We start from the raw sequence: 20,680 nt of genomic DNA on the forward strand, positions 1-20,680 counted from the left end.
AAACGTTATTAGCGTGATGTTAAGAACTATTTAAAGTCCTTAAAGCTTAAGATCAAAAATTGAATTGGTCACTATAAAGGTTTCCAAAATTGTGTATGCTTTAACTGGAATTTTTCTGTTGGATGTTCACTGACAGATCATTGAAAAAGCTGAGAAGTAACAAAAATTTCAAAATATTGTTTCCTATATCGATATTTACATTTCGACATTCAATATTGATTCACTGATTTTTCTGTTGGATGTTTACTGACAGATGATTGAAAAAACTGGAAATAAAAAAAAATCAAAATATTGTTTCCGATATCGATATTTACATTTCAATATTCAATATTGATTTTTGGTCCGATATATAGACATATCAATTTTGATACTTAATATCGCCCACATGTAAATTCTTCAGGTAAAATTTTTAATTATTCTTGTAAAGAATAGCTGATCTTATAGCTATAATAGCTGAAGCTGAAAAACAAAATCAAAAGAGATTTCACTAAAGAGGTTTCAAAAATAACGTGTGCTTTTAAGTAAACATTATTAGCGTGATGTTAAGAGCTATTTAAAGTCCTTAAAGCTGAAGATAAAAAATTAAATTGGTCACTATAAAGGTTTCAAAAATAACGTGTGCTTTTAAGCAAACGTTATAAGAGTGATGTTAAGAACTGTTTAAACTCCTTAAAACTGAAGATCACAAATTAAATTGGTCACTATAAAGCTTTCCAAAATCGTAAATGCTTTAACTGAAAGTAAATGGCGTGATCTTGGAAACTTTGCAGCCAGTTCAACCTTATCCTTTTTAGTCGTTTGGCATCTAGATTACAGGTTAAAAATATAATCTTACTAAGTCCAAATAGTACTATGTATTAATGACTAAACCAGAAATGTATTACATGAAGTATTAGTTACAGACACATTACTATGTCCCTAACTTTTCAGAATCACATCACTGAAGCTATTCTTTACCAGAATATTTAAAGTTTTACCAGAATAGTTTACACGTGGGCGATATTAAATATCAAAATTGATATGTTGTATCGGACCAAAAATCAATATTGAATATTAAAACGTAAATTTATAGATAATTTATAAATAATTTTTTCAACTTCAGTCTAAAAGCTAAATGGCAAATTGAACCATATTTTTATTTCAATTTGTCGTTTACAGTTACTTAAAAAGCACCTGAAAAATACACGAAACTTTATTTTTAAAATGTTTTTTATTTTATTCTGTGGAACATATTTTTACTAGTCCTGTTTATATCCACGAGTATTCATTCAATGGAATGGAAGAAATAATCTTGCTTAGTACCTGCAAAGTCACTGGGTTGGCAATCGCAAAGCAGAGCAAGCAGGTGAAGGCTGCAAAAAGCAGGCTTTTGCAGCACGGGTATGCTTTTTCCCCTGAGTAAAATCTAAATGACCCAACCCCTAAAAAGTGGTACCATTGACGAAGGAATATATATATATATATATATATATATATATATATATATATATATATATATATATATCATTTTGATTTTCCCTTTCTTCATTCTAAGAACTAAGCAATAAGAATGTCCGAGTTCAAAGCCTAAAATTTGGTACTAACAATCTTGGAGCCATGAGACAGAGGATAAGCTTTCAAAATCTGATTATAAACTAAATTAGAATGAGGACTGGAAGATCTCCAACTTTTCCTTCTTTTTTTCTTCTTGGATATCCAAAAATTTTTTTTTCTTTACTAGAAAGAGTAAACAATGCTTCCAAGCATGTTTATACATCTGTCACACACTAGCATTTAAAATGATAAATAAAGCGATAACATTGTTTGGGAAGTTATTATCTGATGAATAATTAAACGCAGAACACAATCATTACTTAATGATATAATTGAATTCTCTCACTCAAATAAATTGGAACAGAAATTAATATGCACTTCACTAAAAAAAATAAATAAATAAATGTGCATTGTCAGTTTCAATTTACATACGCTGATATTCATTTCTTAAAGTCTTTATAATTTTGGTTTATGAAAATTATATAAAAAGACAAAATTAAAAATACATATTTTTTTTAGTAAGCTGCAAATTACGTTCTGGTCTTGAGAAGCAATGGGGGTTGTCAGCCCTACTTATGATAATTTCTGCTTGTTTTGAGTATGACTTGGTTATTTATTGTGTTTTCTGTTTATTTTGGGTTTCAATATTTATTGATGGTGATTTGTGGTAGTTTTAACACTTGGTGGATTACTTAATTTTATTTCTGTTCATTCTTGGTTTAATGGAGTTCTTTACTTTTCATAAAAAAAAACTTATTTTGTGGAAAAAGTTTTTTAAATCAATCTAAAAAATCACCTTTCAGTATCAATAACATGTAGCAATAACATCAACAATAATAACAGTAACAATAACATCAAGTATCAATAAAAAGTTTGTTTTCACAGTGCCAATTTCACATTACAAAGTCGCTGCAAGTGGCAAATTAGCAAATTAGCTAATTAGGCAAATTAGCTTCAGCCAAATAGGCCTGCCTCCCATCACATTTATTACTTTCTTGCACTGAGACATAGGCATTCACCCCTATTAAGGGGCATAAGCCTTACTTTAAGTCTTTCAAATGTTAATGTACCGATAGAATATTTCTAGGGAGATTTTTCGTAAAGAGGAGGGGGAGTCAAAGGGAAAATAAAGTTCGCCTTTAGACCACAATTTTTCCAATTTTTAAGGGATAAATTTATTAGGATTAGTCTCAGAAATATCCTCAGTCTCTTTCCCTTTCTTGTTTGCAGTCTAGAGCTGCGGCCCCTTGAGATTTTTCCCAGGATCAAAGCATTTCACACCTGAGATTGGGTCTTGGGATAACCATACATCCTTTATACCACCTAAATATATTATGTACTGAGATTGAGATCTCGGGATAATAATACATATTTTATAACACCTAAAAAAGTACATAATGTAGCCTACATCTATTACCTCAGGTTTTCTTTTGGTTTTTTCAAAAGTGAATCTTGGGATACTGTTAAATTCTCGGTGGCAAATAAAAACCTATATTTGCACTCCCAAATTAAAAAAAAAAAAAATACAAGGAATGAGTTGATTACAAGTTCCTAAAAATAGCAATAAAATTTTCACTAGAATCATAGATTCATCCAAGAGCTTCTGGTGATTGAGCTGCGTCCCCTGAGCAGTGACGTCAACAGGCAAAAAAGGAGTTGGAATGGGGAACAAACTTTTTCAGATCTATGGAGATAATTTTGTTGTAATTTTTCAAAGAAATGCCAAAGAAGGTTTTTTTTTAATCTAGGGGGTAAAATCCGCAGCCACCCCACTCCCCAATTAGCATCCCAGCCCCTGAAACAAGCATATATACACATTTTCCGATTATTAACTCACTATTAAATATTCCCATGCATATGGGAGGATTTCCATTTGAAAATGGTCGAACAGACCCCCCCCAGAGAAAAAAATCCTCCCTCGGATAAAGTTCATGTGTGTTTATCCTAATGAAGAAATTTTCAGTAGTTGAATCCTCGTTCCATCCCAAACTGATTACACAATTGGATATATTCTTGATCAGAGTGGAATTAGCTTTGTTTTTTATTTCCGATAATTGCATAACAGCCTACATTAAGCCAGAGTAAATTAAAGTGTAATCAAGGCGGAAACATGCTTTATTATGTAAATGATATAAAATATTTAAGTCGATCATTAATGTTTTAAATGGCATTGTCCTGGCACGTTCTTTAATAGTTTAAATAGTTCTTTTTTTGTCTAGATTCATGTTTCTTCACTTGCGACTGATTTAAGGTTTTTAACAGGAGGAGAAAAATCAGCTGGTTTATCATGCCTCTGAGTTGATCATCGAATAATTTCTGGTCAGCGTTGAGGTGACAAGAGTAGCTCCCTAAAAATTTACAGGCAGCATTTTTCATTAAAAATATTTTTCCGATGATAGGTTGCCATAAGTGGTGGATCCGGGGGTAATGATGTTCCTCCTACACTCTAATGGAGGTAATACATACTTTTGTACAATATTCACTTAAGTTTTTGCTTGACTTCGTCAAGTAAAAAAGAATAACTATAATCACACCTATACTCAGTTCAAGTATAAACATTAATCTAAAGCTGAAAATCTGAATTGTATTCCCTCTCAAAATTCTGAGTCCTCCACTAGCCCCCATATGGGAGCTCCCGCAAACGACAGAACTTTCAGAAGTTCATCTTTATGATCCTTTAAGAGGACTTTTAATTGTTCATAGACCTAAAATAGGAAGAAAAAATTGCCGAGACTAGTATCACATCATCATTCTTATCCCTTCTGCCGCGAATATTACTGTAGCCTACAAGAGACGCTATAAATTCTCAGAGTAACGAAACGAACAGAAACTATTCAGTATATGCCGGGGCTGCCCCTTCTTTAACCCTCGCTCCGTGAGTTCGAAACTTCAGTATGTCAAAATCCTTCTTCCCAAAATATGTATCAGACTGTATAGACTGATTTGCACTTGGTGTGGTCGAACATGACCTGTCCCGCATATTACCCCACTCTTTCAATAAGGGAACACATATAAAGTTCATGTTTTTTTCTCAAAAGTAACCCAAAATGTCCCAGGGACCGTATATTTAAAAATTGTACCACCTGTCTCAAGTTTGATCCAACAGTACTCGAGAGTGGGTGGTTTTCATTGGTCGTTTTGGGAGTGACGCTTTGAATAAAGTCACGAAATACGACTTTCTCTTAGAAAATACCTTTGGTTAGTTAAAAGTGGCCTCATGCGATCAATTTTATCCAATTAATGCCTATTTCACAATCCTTCTGGTTCAAATTTGGGGCTTCTGGTACAGTTTTTAATACTCACCATACATGCACACGCGCATTGACAGTGTGCAATAGCGCTGGTCCGAAATAGCGATACTGGAGGGTTACGTTTTAAAATAACCATGATTCTTGTAAACCACGTTCACCCTTGATTCTTCACATTGGAAAATATAGAATTAAATTATCATTTTTTTAAAGTCACTTTGTGTCAAAACTTACCGTAACAAACGGTATAATAATAATCAAAAAAGTGAAATTCGCATTTTCTTTTTTTTTCTGAGATAAAACAGTCGTGTACAGTCAGAAACGCACAGAATTCATTTACAGTAAAAAGGGTGAATTTTAGGGAAATATAGAATATCACGATTTTTAGGCAGACCTGAACCCTGATATATGCGCCCGAACAGATTCTTCAAATCTTGGGTTAAGAGGGGACATCCATTGATCTCATGACGATGCGACATATAATCAAAGGACTTGATGGAACCGCAGATTTGCAACCGTATATAAAAGGATACAATTATTCAACACTATCGGTTATTTTAATTGTGTTAATTTGTGATCTTATTATTATAAAGCACGTCTCTTTGTCCACAATTTTAAGCTTTTCAGCACTTCACAATAATTCCAATAAAATCGATTTTTTTTTTATTTACCCCCCTCCCATTCCTCTAAAAAGAATAAAAATTCTTACGCAGAAAAAAGGTATGCACGCCTGCACAGTGGCCGTCTTTGGACCAATCCCAACTCGACATATCTATCTTCTGAAGTATTTTACAAAAATTGTTTGCACTGACCTGTTTTGGAGGGGATTGGGGAGGTAAGGTAAGGTAAAGGATACGGCATTAGACTTTACAGTCCGTACCGGCGGTGCTGATCTCCGTTTCTTGGCCCTTCAGCCAGGAAGTGCAATGGGGGGTTGGGGGCCAGCCATCCAGTGCTTTCGCACACCCTTCCTGTTTACCTTCCCCAGATTTCTCCAGGTACCCATTTAGAGCTGGGTCGACTCTGGCTATGCTTACAGAGTCACGCCACTGACCCCCGTCCCAAACTGAAGAATTGGGTACACTGGGATTCGAACCCGCGTCCTCTCAGACAAGATTTAAAGAACTGGGGAGGGGATTTAAAGAACTTAATTTCTCAAAAAATGAGATCAACTGCATTAAAAAAAGAATATATATTAAAAAGGCTACCTTAGATGGAAGTTTTGGACATTGACATTCTTGTAAGGAGCCGTTTTTCTTTGGCACCAAAGTAGTAGACCTTCCTTGGCCGTCATCTCTTCAACGGAGATATCTTGAATGGCAAAACGAAGAATAATTGTCCAAATCATACCAAGGGTCATCTTTACATTTCCGTCAACAATTTCTATTAAGAGAACGAAAGAAATTATTGACACTCGACATGACAGACAAAGGAGTTTTGGTTGAAAATGACTCCAAAATCTTATATCACGTTAGTCAACAATCTGGATGTTTGCTAGAGATTATTGGAGTGTGAAGAAAAACTTCACTGTTTATCTGTCAAAGGCCGTCTTCGGCCGTATCAACGTGGGTCGTATCTTAGCCGTCTTCTAACAAAACCTAGTATCTTCACACAAACCGGCTTTTGAGCTAAGTATGATCCTCCCTAGCATTTCTACCCGGGCTCCTTTCTAATATACAAATTAGTGTCTATACAGGCATAGAAATAGATTTCACCGCAGAAGAAATCCTAATATCTACATCCAGCAGTACTAGGACTAGCAGATCGGTACTAGGAGAGTAATACTGGTACTGCATACATCAGTACTAGGACTACCAGATCAGTACTAGGAGAGTAGTGCTGGTACTACATAAAGCAGTACTAGGTACTAGGACAAATCCTAGTAGCTACATACAGCAGTACTAGGTACTAGGACAAATCCTAGTAGCTACATCCAGCAGAAAATGGAGTGACAAAGACGAAAGAACACAAAATTTTGAAAATCTATTGACGAATAATCTGTATCTTCATCTATTTCTTCTATTGCAAAAATAAAAAAAAATTACAAATTTGGTATTTTTTTTTCAAAAATCTGAAAAATGCACCCATTCAGCTTTGACAGGACAACCAATATAAGCCATCAATTGAATGTGTTTAGCACTACCTATATCAGTCAGTCTATCATTATGTCAAACCCACAGAGGGACACATCCAATTTTTTGGAGGGGGTTGGGGGTAAAAAAGGATTCTTTTGGGGGGAGAGGGTTGTTACACAAAAATTTAAAAATATGCACCAAAAATTGGTTCATATTCACTGTTGTTACATTTTTTCGAGTAAGACGAATATTTCAGGGGGAGGGGTCAACCCCCCCTGGGGACGGCCTTGAACCCAGACCATGGTCATAAAATTTAATAACAAACTAATATGTCTAAATCATATGTTTTTCCAAAATTTTAACGTCAAACTTATACTACAAAAGCGGAAATTAAAAGGGCAAGAAAATAGGGTGAAAACCCTATATATATATATATATATATATATATATATATATATATAAAGGTAAAAGATACGGCATTAGACTTTACAGTCCCTACCGGTGGTTCTGATCTCCGTTTCTTGGCCCTTCAGCCAGGAAGTGCAATGGGGGGTGGGGGGCCAAGCATCCTGTGCTTTCGCACACCCTTCCTATTTACCTTCCCCAGATTTCTCCAGGTACCCATTCAGAGCTGGGTCGACTCTGGCTAAGCTTACAGAGTCACACCACTGACTCGCGTCCCAAGCTGAACAATTGGGTACACTGGGATTCGAACCCGCGTCCTCTCAGACATAGGATCCTGATATATATAATATATATATATATATATATATATATATATATATATATATATATATATATATATATATATATATAAAAATAAGTTGTCTGTCTGTGTGTCTGTCTGTCAGGTGACGTCATGTTTCTGTGTTGACTGACGTCATGTTTTCGACTGACGAAATTACAGACCGGGACATCGGGACACAAATGACGACCGGGACACCGGCACATAGGGAATATAAATGACGCGGGACACTCAAAGAGAAAGCGACCGGGACACAAGGAATGTTCGATTAGCAATCACCATCAACAAAGCACCGGGACACAAATGACGACTGGGACACAGGGAGTATAAATGACGACCAGGACATAAGTAAAAAAAAGCTAAAAAAAACTAAAAAAAGGTAAAAACTACAAAAAAACTAAAAAGAAAAAAAACTAAAAACTAATAAAAAAACTAAAAAAACTAAAAAAGAAAAAAAATAAGACGACCGGGACACAGGGACACAACTACAACGGGGACGCCGGGGGGCACAGGGGGATATATAAATGACGACGGGGACACAGGGAATGTTCGATTAGCAATCACCATCAACAAAGCTCAAAGGTAATCATTAGAATCATGAGGTATAACTAAAAAAACTAAAAAAAAGGCAAAAAACTAAAACCTAAAAAAAAGACCAATTCAAAAACGAATGTATATACAGACCGGGACACCGGGACACAAATGACGACCGGGACACAAGGAATATAAATGACGCCCGGGACCCTCAAAGAGAAATCACAGACTGGGACACCGGGACACAAATGACGACCGGGACACAGGGAATATAAATGACGACCGGGACACAGGGACACAAATACAACGGGGACGCCGGGGGGCACAGAGGGATATATAAATGACGACGGCGACACAGGGAATCGTCGATTAGCAATCACCATCAACAAAGCTCAAGAGCAATCATTAGAATCATGAGGTATAGATCTGAATACGGATTGTTTTCCCATGGACCATTATATGTTGCATGTTCAAGAGTCGGTAAACCTGACAATCTATTTATATGCACAGACAATTGGACAGCAAAGAATGTTGTATATTCGCAAGTTTTACGTAGTTAAAAACATATATATATATATATATATATATATCTATCTATATTCACAGGTGGGACATAGGGACACAACTACAATGGCGCGTAACTAATATGGCGCGTAACGACTTACGCGCGCGGGGGGGCTTGGGGGGGGGGGCGCGAAGCGCCCCCACCAACTAGGTGTTGGGGTGGCGCGAAGCGCCACCCCAACAGCTAGTATATATATATATATATATATATATATATATATATATATATATATATATATATATATATATATATATATATATATATATATATATATATATATATATATATATATATATATATATATATATATATATATATATATATATATATATATATATATATATATATATATATATATATATGTGTGTGTGTGTGTGTGTGTGTGTGAAACCCTATTATACCTGTCAGCGCTTCATATTTTGTCTAGAAATCGGTGGCATCAATTCTTTTAGGAATAGGTAAAGTACGAGGAAAAAGAAAAAGAAACTAAAATAATTACAATACTTTATTAATTGATATTACGAGGCTTTTGTTATGACACAGACACTCTTATAAGAATTGTGTTAGATTAAATCTTATTTACTAAATTTATATTAATTTTTTTTTATATTATATTTGTAAAGAATAAATCTTTCTTTATGACTAATAATTAAACAACCACAATTAATAAACTTTCATATCCGATGCACATATTATTTTTGGTTTGTATAGATTTGTCTTCTTTTTCTTGAAAAGAAAAAGAAGACAATCTTCTTTTTTCTTTTCTTTCTTTTCTGTAAAAAGAACTTCCCTCAAAAAATAACTTTTGAATGAGGAGTGTTCATTGCTGGGGATGAGTACAGATCCTAAATATTCCCAGGAAATATCTAAGGTGTAAATCTGGTGAAACGGAAATTCTATTTAGCTTTGTTCGGTTGTTTACAGATGGATTCCAGAAATCCCTAAGATGAAAGAATGTGGTATGCACCTGGGAAAATAAATAACAAGTACTAGAAACCTTTGTTTCAACAATCTGACTCACCTTTTTTTTACATCCCTACAAAAAAAAAGATAAAACAATGAAGATGAAAAAATTGTGAAAGGAAAAATTTACAAAAACAAACATCAAGGATGTTTGAAAACAAAATGAAATAAAAACATGAATTATGCCTAAACATCTGACTTGGGATAATTTTTTTAGGAAAGAGGGTTTCAGGTGCAAGCATTCGGGTATAAACCTTTGTTACAACATTCTGAATTACTTTTTTTTTACCCTAAAAGTTATGAAAAATGAAATTAAAACATGATTTATGCCTAAATGTATGGCTTGGGATAATTTTTTTTTTTAGGAATAAGGGTGTCAGGAGTAAGCATACGAGTATAAACCTTTGTTTCAACATTCTGACTCGCTTTTTTTTACCCTACAAAATTATGCAAAATGATTAGAATTAAGCGAAAAAATTAAGCAAAATGAAATAAAAATATGATTTATGCCTAAATGTATGACTTGGGGTAATTTTTTTAGGAAAAAGGGTTTCAGGTGCAAGCATACGGGTATAAACCTTTGTTTCAACATTCTGACTTTTTTTTTTTACCCTATAGAATTATGCAAAATGATTAGAAATAAGTAAAAAAAAAATTTAGCAAAATAAAATAAAAATATGATTTATGCTTAAATGTATGGCTTGGGATTTTTTTTTTTTTTTAGGAAAGAGGATTTCAGGTGATGATTTTTTTTTGGTTTTTCATTCATTATTATTTGGAAGAATTTATTATTACGTGTTTTGTGGTTTAGAGATGGCCGCACAAGCATACGAGGATAAAACTTTGTTTCAACATTCAGACTCACTTTTTTTTTACCCTACAAAAAATTGATAAAGTAAGGAATAACATTTAATGAATAAAACATTCTTACGTTTTTTACATGTCCCTACAAAAAACAGAAGATGAAAAAAGAAAGAAAAACTTTCAAATACAACCCTCAAGGATCATCTTATCATTTTGTTCAGGAAAGAGGGTTTCAGGAAGTGATTTTTTTTCGTTTATATTCTTCATTATTATTTTAGAGAATTTATTGTTATCTGTTTTATATTTTAGAGATAGCCACACAAGCACATGGCTAGAACCTTTATTTCAACATTCTGACTCACTTTTTTTACCCTACAAAAATTGTGATAAAACAATGAAGATGATAAAATTGTAAAAGGAAAAATTTACAAAAAAAAAACCCTCAAGGATCTACAGATTCCTGACAAGAATTAAGCAAAACGAAATAAAGCAATAAACTTGACATTTTTATGCCTAAATGTAATACTTCTTAACATTTTTTCTTCAATATTATTTTGGAGAATTTATTAATATATATTTTGTAGTTTAGAGATGACTGCAGAAGCATAGAGCTAGAAGCCTTTGTTTCAACATTAGCCCCGTTTTTAGCAGATAAATTTCCTAAGATCTTATATCTTTTGACAAAACGAAATCCATTCTTTGACACAACGAAATCCATCTTTTGACAGAACATTATATCTTTTGACACAACGAAATCCATAGACTCTGATTTTACTTCATATTTTTTTTTTTTTTCGTAAACACCTTTCTTCATATTACTATGACCAGTTGTCTAAGGACTCTGATGAATTCTGAGTTTAGGCCATCAAAGCTCTCTATTCAACTTCTTATTAGGCAGTGGGCTGCAAGATCTAGCTCTGTGATGAGTAAAAAATAGGCTTTCTGTTTCAACATTAGCCCAATTTCGAGCTGCAAGATTTTAGCTCTTTGATGCGTAAAAAAATGGGCTTTCCGTTTCAGCATTAGCCCAATTTTGAGTGATTTATGATTTATGATCCTTTTTTTTGAAAAGGGGATTTATGACGGCGATTTAATTTTCGTATTTTTTTTCTTTCTTCAATGTTATTGAAGAAACGGATTATGGTAAATTTTACGGATTATACGGATAATGGTAATTAGCTATGGTAATGGTATGGTATGGATTATGGTAATTAGGTTGCGGATTATGGTAAATTAGCACTTTATACTTTCTTTTTTGTTCATAAATATTCACTCTTGTTGAAAAAAAATTCCTCTTCATTAAACGGCCACAGCGGGGGTCTCTATCACTTGTTCCCAAATTCCTCTCATGAAAGTGGTTCGATGTCTGATAGCACAGTGATGACATCAAAGAGCCACTAGTACCGTTAATGGCTTTATAATTTATAGATGCCCCTATCGTAGCAGTGGCTCAGATTGTTCACGATTTTAGAAAAAAACAAATTAGATTTTAAATCTTCTTGATTAGATTTCAAAACTTTAATACAGCCCAACCTTTCCACGCAAAAGGTACAAATGACGATTCTCAGATTTCAAAATATTTTTACCTAAGAAATGTCAAAAACAATTTCTAACAATTCTTAAAAACAAAGATTTGACTGAGAAAAAAAAGAATACAAAAAGCTCTTCCCAGGGACCTGGGAACGCTCAAATCCCTCAAACAGAGACGGTTTTAATGGTGTTAAATATTTACTTTGTTACAAACAAAGTGTATTGTGTTTACATTGTAATAGCATAGATGTTTACCTTTTCTTCTCTTTTTCATATTATTATACAGTATGACGTATTTTGTACTTTTTGTCACTCAACTTATGACTCACTTTTACGCTGCAAATATTTCGCATCACCTTTTTTTCTTTAGATAAGTTATTACGTAATATATTCGAAAATATATAATATCACTGTTGATAACAAAAATTTCTATTCTCTGTTTCTAATAAGTTTATTTTATTATTTAGTCTTTCTATTAGCCTGGCTAGGCTTAACCAAGAGATTAAATTGTTTTCCTAAAAATACTAAAGAAAATTCTATTATCTTTAGCGACTGTAAAAGTACGATGTATAAACTAAATTAAAATAAGATCAACAATCAAATGTGAATCTTGGAACCCTGCCAAATCATAACATTTCAGCCATGGATAGTTTGAACATATAATTAGAGCCTAAATGGATGAGGATTTATGGAATTCGATTTGGTCATTTCGAAAATGTTTGCAACCGATTTTTTTGCTAATAAAACAAATCTGGCGCAAAAAAAATGTTATCTAAGGAGTAGAAAAGTCAATAAGTAAACTGCTCAAAATAAAAGACATATTTATAAGACTCTCAATATCCTTTAACCGGCTTTGATATCGACAAATTTTAGAATACAATTTTAATCATCTGAACAATTTAAGCACACTCAGTCTTAGTATTATCCAAAACACACTCAAGAAGTGAAACTATATATGAAAATATGATGAAAACATAAGTTTTGGTATCAATATCATTGAAACTTCAATAGAGAATTATGGAAAGCAGGCTGCCCAGAGCGCATTATATTAAATACCCTAAACTACCCTAAAATTCCCTAAATTACCCTAAACACCTCTATATACTAAATATTTAATCAAAATATAGAAGTATCGTAGTTTTTCTCATTTAGACAAAGCTAATTATAACCGGTTGCAGACAGTCAAACCGGTTCTTTTCCCACAAACCGAGAAAACTTCTTAAGTATGTTCTGGATAATACACAAGTACCCCTTCGTGTAACTCTTACCAGCCAATACCTTGCCCACTCCACCAGACTCACCCTTACCAATCTTAATCTTTTCATACCACTTCCTACCAATAACTACCGGAAAAGCAAAATATTAAATAAATCAAAACAGGAATTCCATCCGAAATTAGCTTGGAAACCTAGTATGTGAAAAAAAAAAAAAAAAAAAAAAAAAAACACACTCTAGAGAACCGTGTAACAGATCTTATAGAGACCATTATAGACATCTAAACGTTCTTAAAGTACGTTTATACTCATTGTTAGATACATCAAACGTGTTTAAACTTTGCAAAAATAACGTACATTTCTGACATAAGTTTTGACAACACATTAAATATATATGTAAACAGGTTTGAATTGTGTTAAAACTCATCAAATTATTTTGAAAATTTATATATTAAAACTACATAAACATTTGCAAAAAGCACTTTAAATGCGACTTAAAACATTACTACCCCCAACCCGCCTTCCATCCTCTTCTTGACCTTCTCCAACCAAGAAGGGGCATACGCGCCATAAATCCCTATGTCTTGTGTGCAGGTTTTTCACGGAGAGAATATATTTTACTATCAAGATTTTGACACACCAGTCAGTTTCAGCGCAATTTGCGATAATTCTCTATTTTACCAAGGACTTCATGCAAAATAATGTAAACCATCATGCAAAATAAGAAAACATTAATTAGACTTCAAAAACTGATAAAGTATAAAAAGAAACTAAATGTCTAAATTGACATCTAAGGCACCTTTTCCAATCCGTTCCCACTCAAACCCTTCTACAGATCAATAAATCACCCATTTAGAAAAGAATCATTAAAATGACATAACTTACTGTTTGAAGTAACACCTAAATATCTTTTTCTTATTATTATTTGTTTATTTGGAGACACAAACGCATAATCTCAAAACGATTCCATTCCCAGCGGCAGCTGATATTGAGCCCGAGCACCGTATTACCAAACATAAGTCAATGCCACTCTGTCACCATAAGGTTAACGCAGAGATTTTCTTCTTCTTCTTCTTTGATTATTTTGAGGAGGCAATATTCAACGGGCCGTGTGGCAGATGAGATCAAACTTTTGGTCATATATTGCCAAGCAGAGAACAATCCTACTATGTGGCCATGAGATTTCCGTAGATGTTTTCTTCTTCTCGTTTGATTATCTGGAGACGCCCATGCATAATACCAATGCAATTCCGGGCCCTGTGGCCGCTGAGATCGAATTGCGGGTACCATATTACCAAACAGTGGTCAAAGCCACTGTGTTAAAATAGGATTTAAGTAGACGGGTTCTTTTTGTGCTTGTTTGATTATTTTGAGACCCCAATCCATAATCCCAATGCAATTCCGGGCCCCTGCAGTAGCTGAGATCGAACTGCGGGTCCCATATTACCAAGCAAGGATCAATCCCACAGTACCATCATAGGATTTATATATATATACATATATATATTCGTCTTCTTCTTCTTGTTTGATTATTTGGAGACACCAATACCAATGCAATTCCACAGATTAACACAGAAGCTGAAGCTAACAAAGGTTGTTAGCTTTTTGAACACGTTAAAATCTTTTCGTCCAACGAAGCCCTTACTTCAACTTAAAAGCAATGACACCTTACCAATTATTGTTTCTATTCATCCTATACTAATCTATTGAAGAGCAATTATCAAGTTGAAACCAAGAGAAACAGAAACCCCTTGCAGAAAATTTATTCCTCAAAGGAACATTTTCCCTTAGATCTCGAACACCCTGTCAAACTTCAGTGCCAACTCCTAATTTGCTCACTCTAAATTTTTCTACCACCCCACCCTAATCTTAGGATAATATTTTTTATTTTAATATTCTTCAAATTTTTTTGTAGGGGAAACTTTTTTGTAGGGGAAACTTAAATATTTCTCGCCTTCTCCCCTCTTAGCCAATATGTATTACTTGTATTTTTTTTTATATAGTAGTTGTTGTGGTGTCTTTCCTTTAGTTATTTCTTTTTATTGATCTTATTTATTGCTTTGCATTGACCAGGTTTAGTATGATTTTAACAATTATAACTTCGTAATATTTTTTTTTGGTTTTTATATTTTGGTTATTTTATATAGAAATTTATAGTTTTTTTTTCCAAAAGGGCTCCCTCGAGCTTAATAGATAGATCGATACATAGATGGATAGGTTTATTTTCCATATAACGGTGCAATAATCACAAAACAACCTACAAATCCCCACAAAGGCTCCAGGGTCTGTAGGAGGGGGATAGTAGCTAAATATTTTCATATATTTTCTTCTTTATTGTTTTTCCCTTTATAGACCAGTTCTCTTTACCTCTATTTTTGGCATGAAAAGTTGAAAACAACTCATCAAGCTTATGGTGTACTTATTTCCAAACACATCCATTTCTATTGTAAAGAAAAATAGATACCCTCTTACAAGACCTTAGAGTTTTCTAAGATGATGAAAACGCTTCTGGGGAAGCACTTTAGGAAGCAGTGAACCATACCATACGCGTTTTGTACTTCATATTACAGGAGTGATAAGATGGCTACAGTGAAAGATAAAATAATTTTTTTTTTAGAAAAGACAATAAGGCAGAAAAAGACTGGATTGCCATCTATTACAATTCCCAGTTTATCGCCCCCCCCCCCCCCCTCTTCCTTATTGCCCTGTCGTTAAAAATGAAGCAGTCGTCACCCCCTTAATATTACAAAAAAAGAACATAGCACCAATTAAATATATAGCGTGGGATTAGCGTTGAGAGCGAGAGGCGTGTTCAAGGGGCCACAGACCCACGTAATGCCTTCATTAATACAAATTAGAAATCCTTGGGTGATTCCGTTTCAAATTGAGTGCAATCCGCCAGTCTTTCTGTACGTAAACAAGGAGGGAAAAATGATGCCAAAAGGTCCAGGCCTCTACTATTTACTCCCAATCATACTGATTTAACAATCGTTGTATGAATATGGTGCAAAGTAAGTGCAGCATACCAACCATTCTGCTCAAAAGCTCCAAATTCGATTTGTGTCAATTAAAAATCCTTGCGTGATTGTACGCTAAGAAAACCTCAGTGTCAAAAGCTGGGAAGCAGGGACGGGATGCCAGTGGAGACTCTCCCGTCAAATTTAATTCTCCAATAATACCAATTGAAAATTTTTGCCTAATTCCAGTTCAAACAATATGCAACATGTTAATGCTTCTACAGGGAAGTAAGTGATGGGACTGGGTGGATACAGGAGGGGGTAAGGGCCTATTTTACGACTCCAATAATATACATTAAAAATCCTTTTCATGATGTCGTCCCAAACAAGGTGCACCACGATGCCTTTCTGCAAAAACGATGGTCGATAGATGACTGAAGGGGTGACACTGGAGGGGCCAAAGGCCCACTTTTTAGTCCTATAACTAAAAACCCTACATTATTTTGGTTCAAACGAGGCGCAGCATGCCTAGTTTTTCACTAAAAGATTGACAATAAAGGACTGGAGGGGGGAGGGAATAGAAAGCTCACGGGCCCAAATTGGACTTCCCATCACAAAGATTAAAAGACATTGCATAATTTCACTCCTAACAAGGTGAAACATGCCTACATTTATGATAAGAAGCTGTCAGTAAGAGGCGCAGGGGAGTAGGAGTATGGTTATAGAGGGACCATTGACCTACTTCCATATTTTCTTAATTATTTGAATTGAAAATACGAATAAAGATGAGATGGGAGGTGTGGGAGAGGGGTGATGAGTTTTTTTTAGTACAGCTCTTATTCAATTTTTTCATTGTGTGCAAAAACAAAAGAGTTGTCAGCCCCTTGAAATTTACAAAACCGATCTACCTGATAAAAAGTTTTTTGTGCCAACCGAGAAAACAAAATAGCCAATTTAAACGAAATTAAAAACAGAAATCATTTGTAAAATCGTCCTCTCTGACATGACTATAAGACTCATTTCAATCTACAAAATGCTCTGGTCAAAGGGTAAACAAAATCTCCTTTTCGGCCCCATGAAAGAATCATAATACATAATAATCAGAATCACAGAGAATCAGAAAACATAATATCAGATTCGTCAATCCTGCTGGGGGTCCGAACTTTCCGTAAAAACCAAGGATGTTAGGCCCTTACCACTTTAAAAAATTGAAATCGTCGGCATAGGAGAAAAATCCGGACAAAACAAATATCTAGCTGCCGCAACACAAATACGTGTTATTCTTTTTTACATGGCCGGATCCAGGATTATTTTTTTTTTTGGGGGGGGGGGTTCAAAAGGATTTTTTAGGGTTGTTACAATTTTTTTTAACGCATCAAAAAATATTTATGTTAATTTTTATTCAATTTTTTACGAGTCGAAAAACATTTCGAGAATGGGGGGGGGGGTAAATCCCCTTGGATACGGACTTGCCTTCTGATGACACAATATTTGGGAATCATTTTTTTAGCTAAATCGTTCATCGAAGCTTGAAAACTGCACACGGAAGAAACCTTAACCATTTATTCACGCAAAATGTCGCAAGGACACGACACCACACACAACAGCAATTCCTCTCCCAAACTTACTACGAAGAAATTATACGTAAAAACCATGGATTCCTGGATATTTAGAGCGAAATCAAGTGAGAACTTAGAAACAAAATTAATGTTTTCCCGTAAATGCCAGAACTATGGAGTCATGCTTCCTAAAAATACATTAGCTGGCCGGATCCCAGGAATTTGTAAATAGAAGTCTCAACATATCTATGGGCAAATAAAGGGACTAATTGACACCACAAGAAACTGAAATGAAGGAAATATTAAGACCCGAAGAAGGTCGATATCAATTTTCCTACGTTTTTTTTTTTCAAAATTGGCGTTGAATATTTCCAATGATGATACTAACAACCTAACCAAGCACCAAAAACTTTCCCAAAGAAGGTCAATATCAAGTTTCCTACGGTATTTCAAAATTGACGGGGATATTGGCGTAGAATATTTCCAATGATGATAATAACAACCTAACCAAGCACCAAAAATTTTCCCTAAGAAGGTCAATATCAATTTTCCTACGGTATTTCAAAATTGGCAGGGAAATTGGCGTAGAATATTTCCAATGATGATAATAACAACCTAACCAAGCACCAAAAATTTTCCCGAAGAAAGTCAATATCAAGTTTCCTACGGTATTTCAAAATTGGTGAGGAAATTGGCATAGAATATTTCCAATGATGATAATAACAACCTAACCAAGCACTAAAAATTTTCCCGAAGATGGTCAACATCGAGTTTCCTACTGTATTTCAAAATTGGCATAGAATATTTCCAATGATGATAATAACAACCTAACCAAGCACTAAAAAGTTTCCCTAAGAAAGTCAATATCAATTTTCCTACGGTATCTCAACATTGGCAGGGAAATTGGCGTAGAATATTTCCAATGATGATAATAACAACATAACCAAGCACCAAAAATTTTCCCGAACAAGTGATGGATGACACAATCCATTGGACTTATACGAGAAGGCAATGGACTTGTATAATTTGGGCTATATATTTGCATATTAGGGGTGGTGGTGGGAGTTGGGTTAAGTTACGTTAGGTTTCCCTAATTTTGCTTCAAAAGTATTATTTGATCATCATGTTTTGTTACTATTTATTAGGAATATCTTAACTTAACTTCCTGGGTCTGTTTCCAATTGCCGACAAGTACTGTCTTTCTTTATAATAATAAGATGAACAAATGTACCCACATTTTTCAGTTTTCATGTTCTGGCAATTTTCACGCTCTGATATATCCGATATTTTAGATTTCTTTCAATAGCCATAAGCGGATGTTTTATCTTTTTTGGTTGAATGGATGGAACACACGTCCAAACAGTAGCAACAAGTGAATTACATTGTTTTTTCTTAGAAGTGTGGACCATTAATGAGAACCATATGTTTTTAGGGAGAGTGGTAAGGGGCACGTGCCCTCCCATTCCCCATAACTCTAAAAAAAAACTTAATATTGTCACTGTGCTTTCACATGCCTTTCGTAGAGATAAAAAGTGTTGATAAAAATTTCTCAGTTTAGAAAGTAACACGTTGATAATAGAGTTTACTCAGTTTTGCAAAGAATAGGGATCGTTGAGACTATGGTATTGAACCGGAATAATATTGCAATACATGATTAGCCCTAAAATAGAATGGAAATTCGAACGATTTGGGTCAAAAACTTTTATTCAGGCTGCTTTTTAAAGTAAAGATGCAACAAAGATGGTAGGGCTTTTTGACAACCTGGTTACACTTAGTCTGTTTTAATTTGCAAATAAAAACAAACTTTCCAATACTGTGAGCTAGAGTTCGTTCTTTACTGTATTCTTTTAATAGATACAATAATATATGAAGACATTCCAGGGAATTAGGTAACAAAATCAATCAAGTAGGAATCAGAATCGGAAAAATATTGGCAATACCTCATTAAAACTAAAATATGAACCGAAGACCAAACGATTTGGATCAAAAACTGTCCTTATTTGGTACCAATGAAGACTATGACGGGGAATTGGAATCAGTAAAGACTTTAGAGATGCCTCCTCTCTACTAAATATTACATCAAATTTTCATAGTATTCATCAAAAAGAGGCCAGCAGGAGGGGGTTAGATAAAAGCACGTTATGAACTAAGAAACTTGGCATATACCCATTTTCAGCAACTGGTACAGAATTAGAATGGATGAAAATTTTGGCAATGTCTGGAATATACTAAGGACCGGATTGAATAGGCAGGGGGCCCGATTAGATTTTTTGCAGGGCCCTCTATGTATATTGAATAAGTACTTGTTGATTTTACAGAACACACCCAAGAAGTGAAGTTAGGTAACTTCAGGACCTAATGAAAATGTACCAAAATATGATGGAAATATAATACTCTATTACCAGAATGAAGGAAACTACGACAAAGAATTATTGAAAGCAGGCCACCCAGAACGCATTTTATTAAACACTTAACCTAACATGACCTAATCGAAATACCAACTCTATATATTAAATATTTAATTGAAGTATACCTGCAACGTAGTTTTCCACTGAGCCTAAGCTAATTGTCTCCGAATAGAGACAGCTAAACCAGTTTTTCTCAGATCTTACGTATCAAAATTCTTGGGTGTTGTCTGGATAATTACCAAGTACCATTAAATGTGTTATAAAATATACATACGTAAAATATACGTTTATGTACGTAAAATAGTTAACGTACAAAGTGCAAAATCTTTCTAATATAAGACAATCCTGATTAAATTCAATAGCTTTGACATGAACTTCTACTGGTATCAGTTTTCTATACTATAATGTATACATTTTATAATAATAAGCACATTAAACTCTCATCAAGTAATACAACCTTCAAACAAATACATAAAATTATTTTAATAACTCATAATTTATCCCTTATTGTCAAAAACAACTTGATTTAATTCCAAAATCTTTTT

At 34.2% G+C, this 20,680-nt stretch overlaps 1 protein-coding gene across 2 annotated transcripts in view; it reads right to left on the reverse strand.

The window, feature by feature from the left end:
- Nucleotides 1-20,680, reverse strand: part of LOC136028713 (alpha-actinin, sarcomeric) — a 134,550-nt gene that overhangs the window by 59,469 nt on the left and 54,401 nt on the right. For both annotated transcript variants that reach the window (XM_065706579.1, XM_065706578.1), the window contains exon 4: nucleotides 5,990-6,164. In XM_065706579.1, the coding sequence (XP_065562651.1) occupies nucleotides 5,990-6,164 (175 nt within the window). The remainder of the gene's footprint in view (nucleotides 1-5,989; nucleotides 6,165-20,680) is intronic.

Source organism: Artemia franciscana, chromosome 7, assembly GCF_032884065.1.
Source record: "Artemia franciscana chromosome 7, ASM3288406v1, whole genome shotgun sequence".
NCBI lineage: Eukaryota > Metazoa > Arthropoda > Branchiopoda > Anostraca > Artemiidae > Artemia > Artemia franciscana.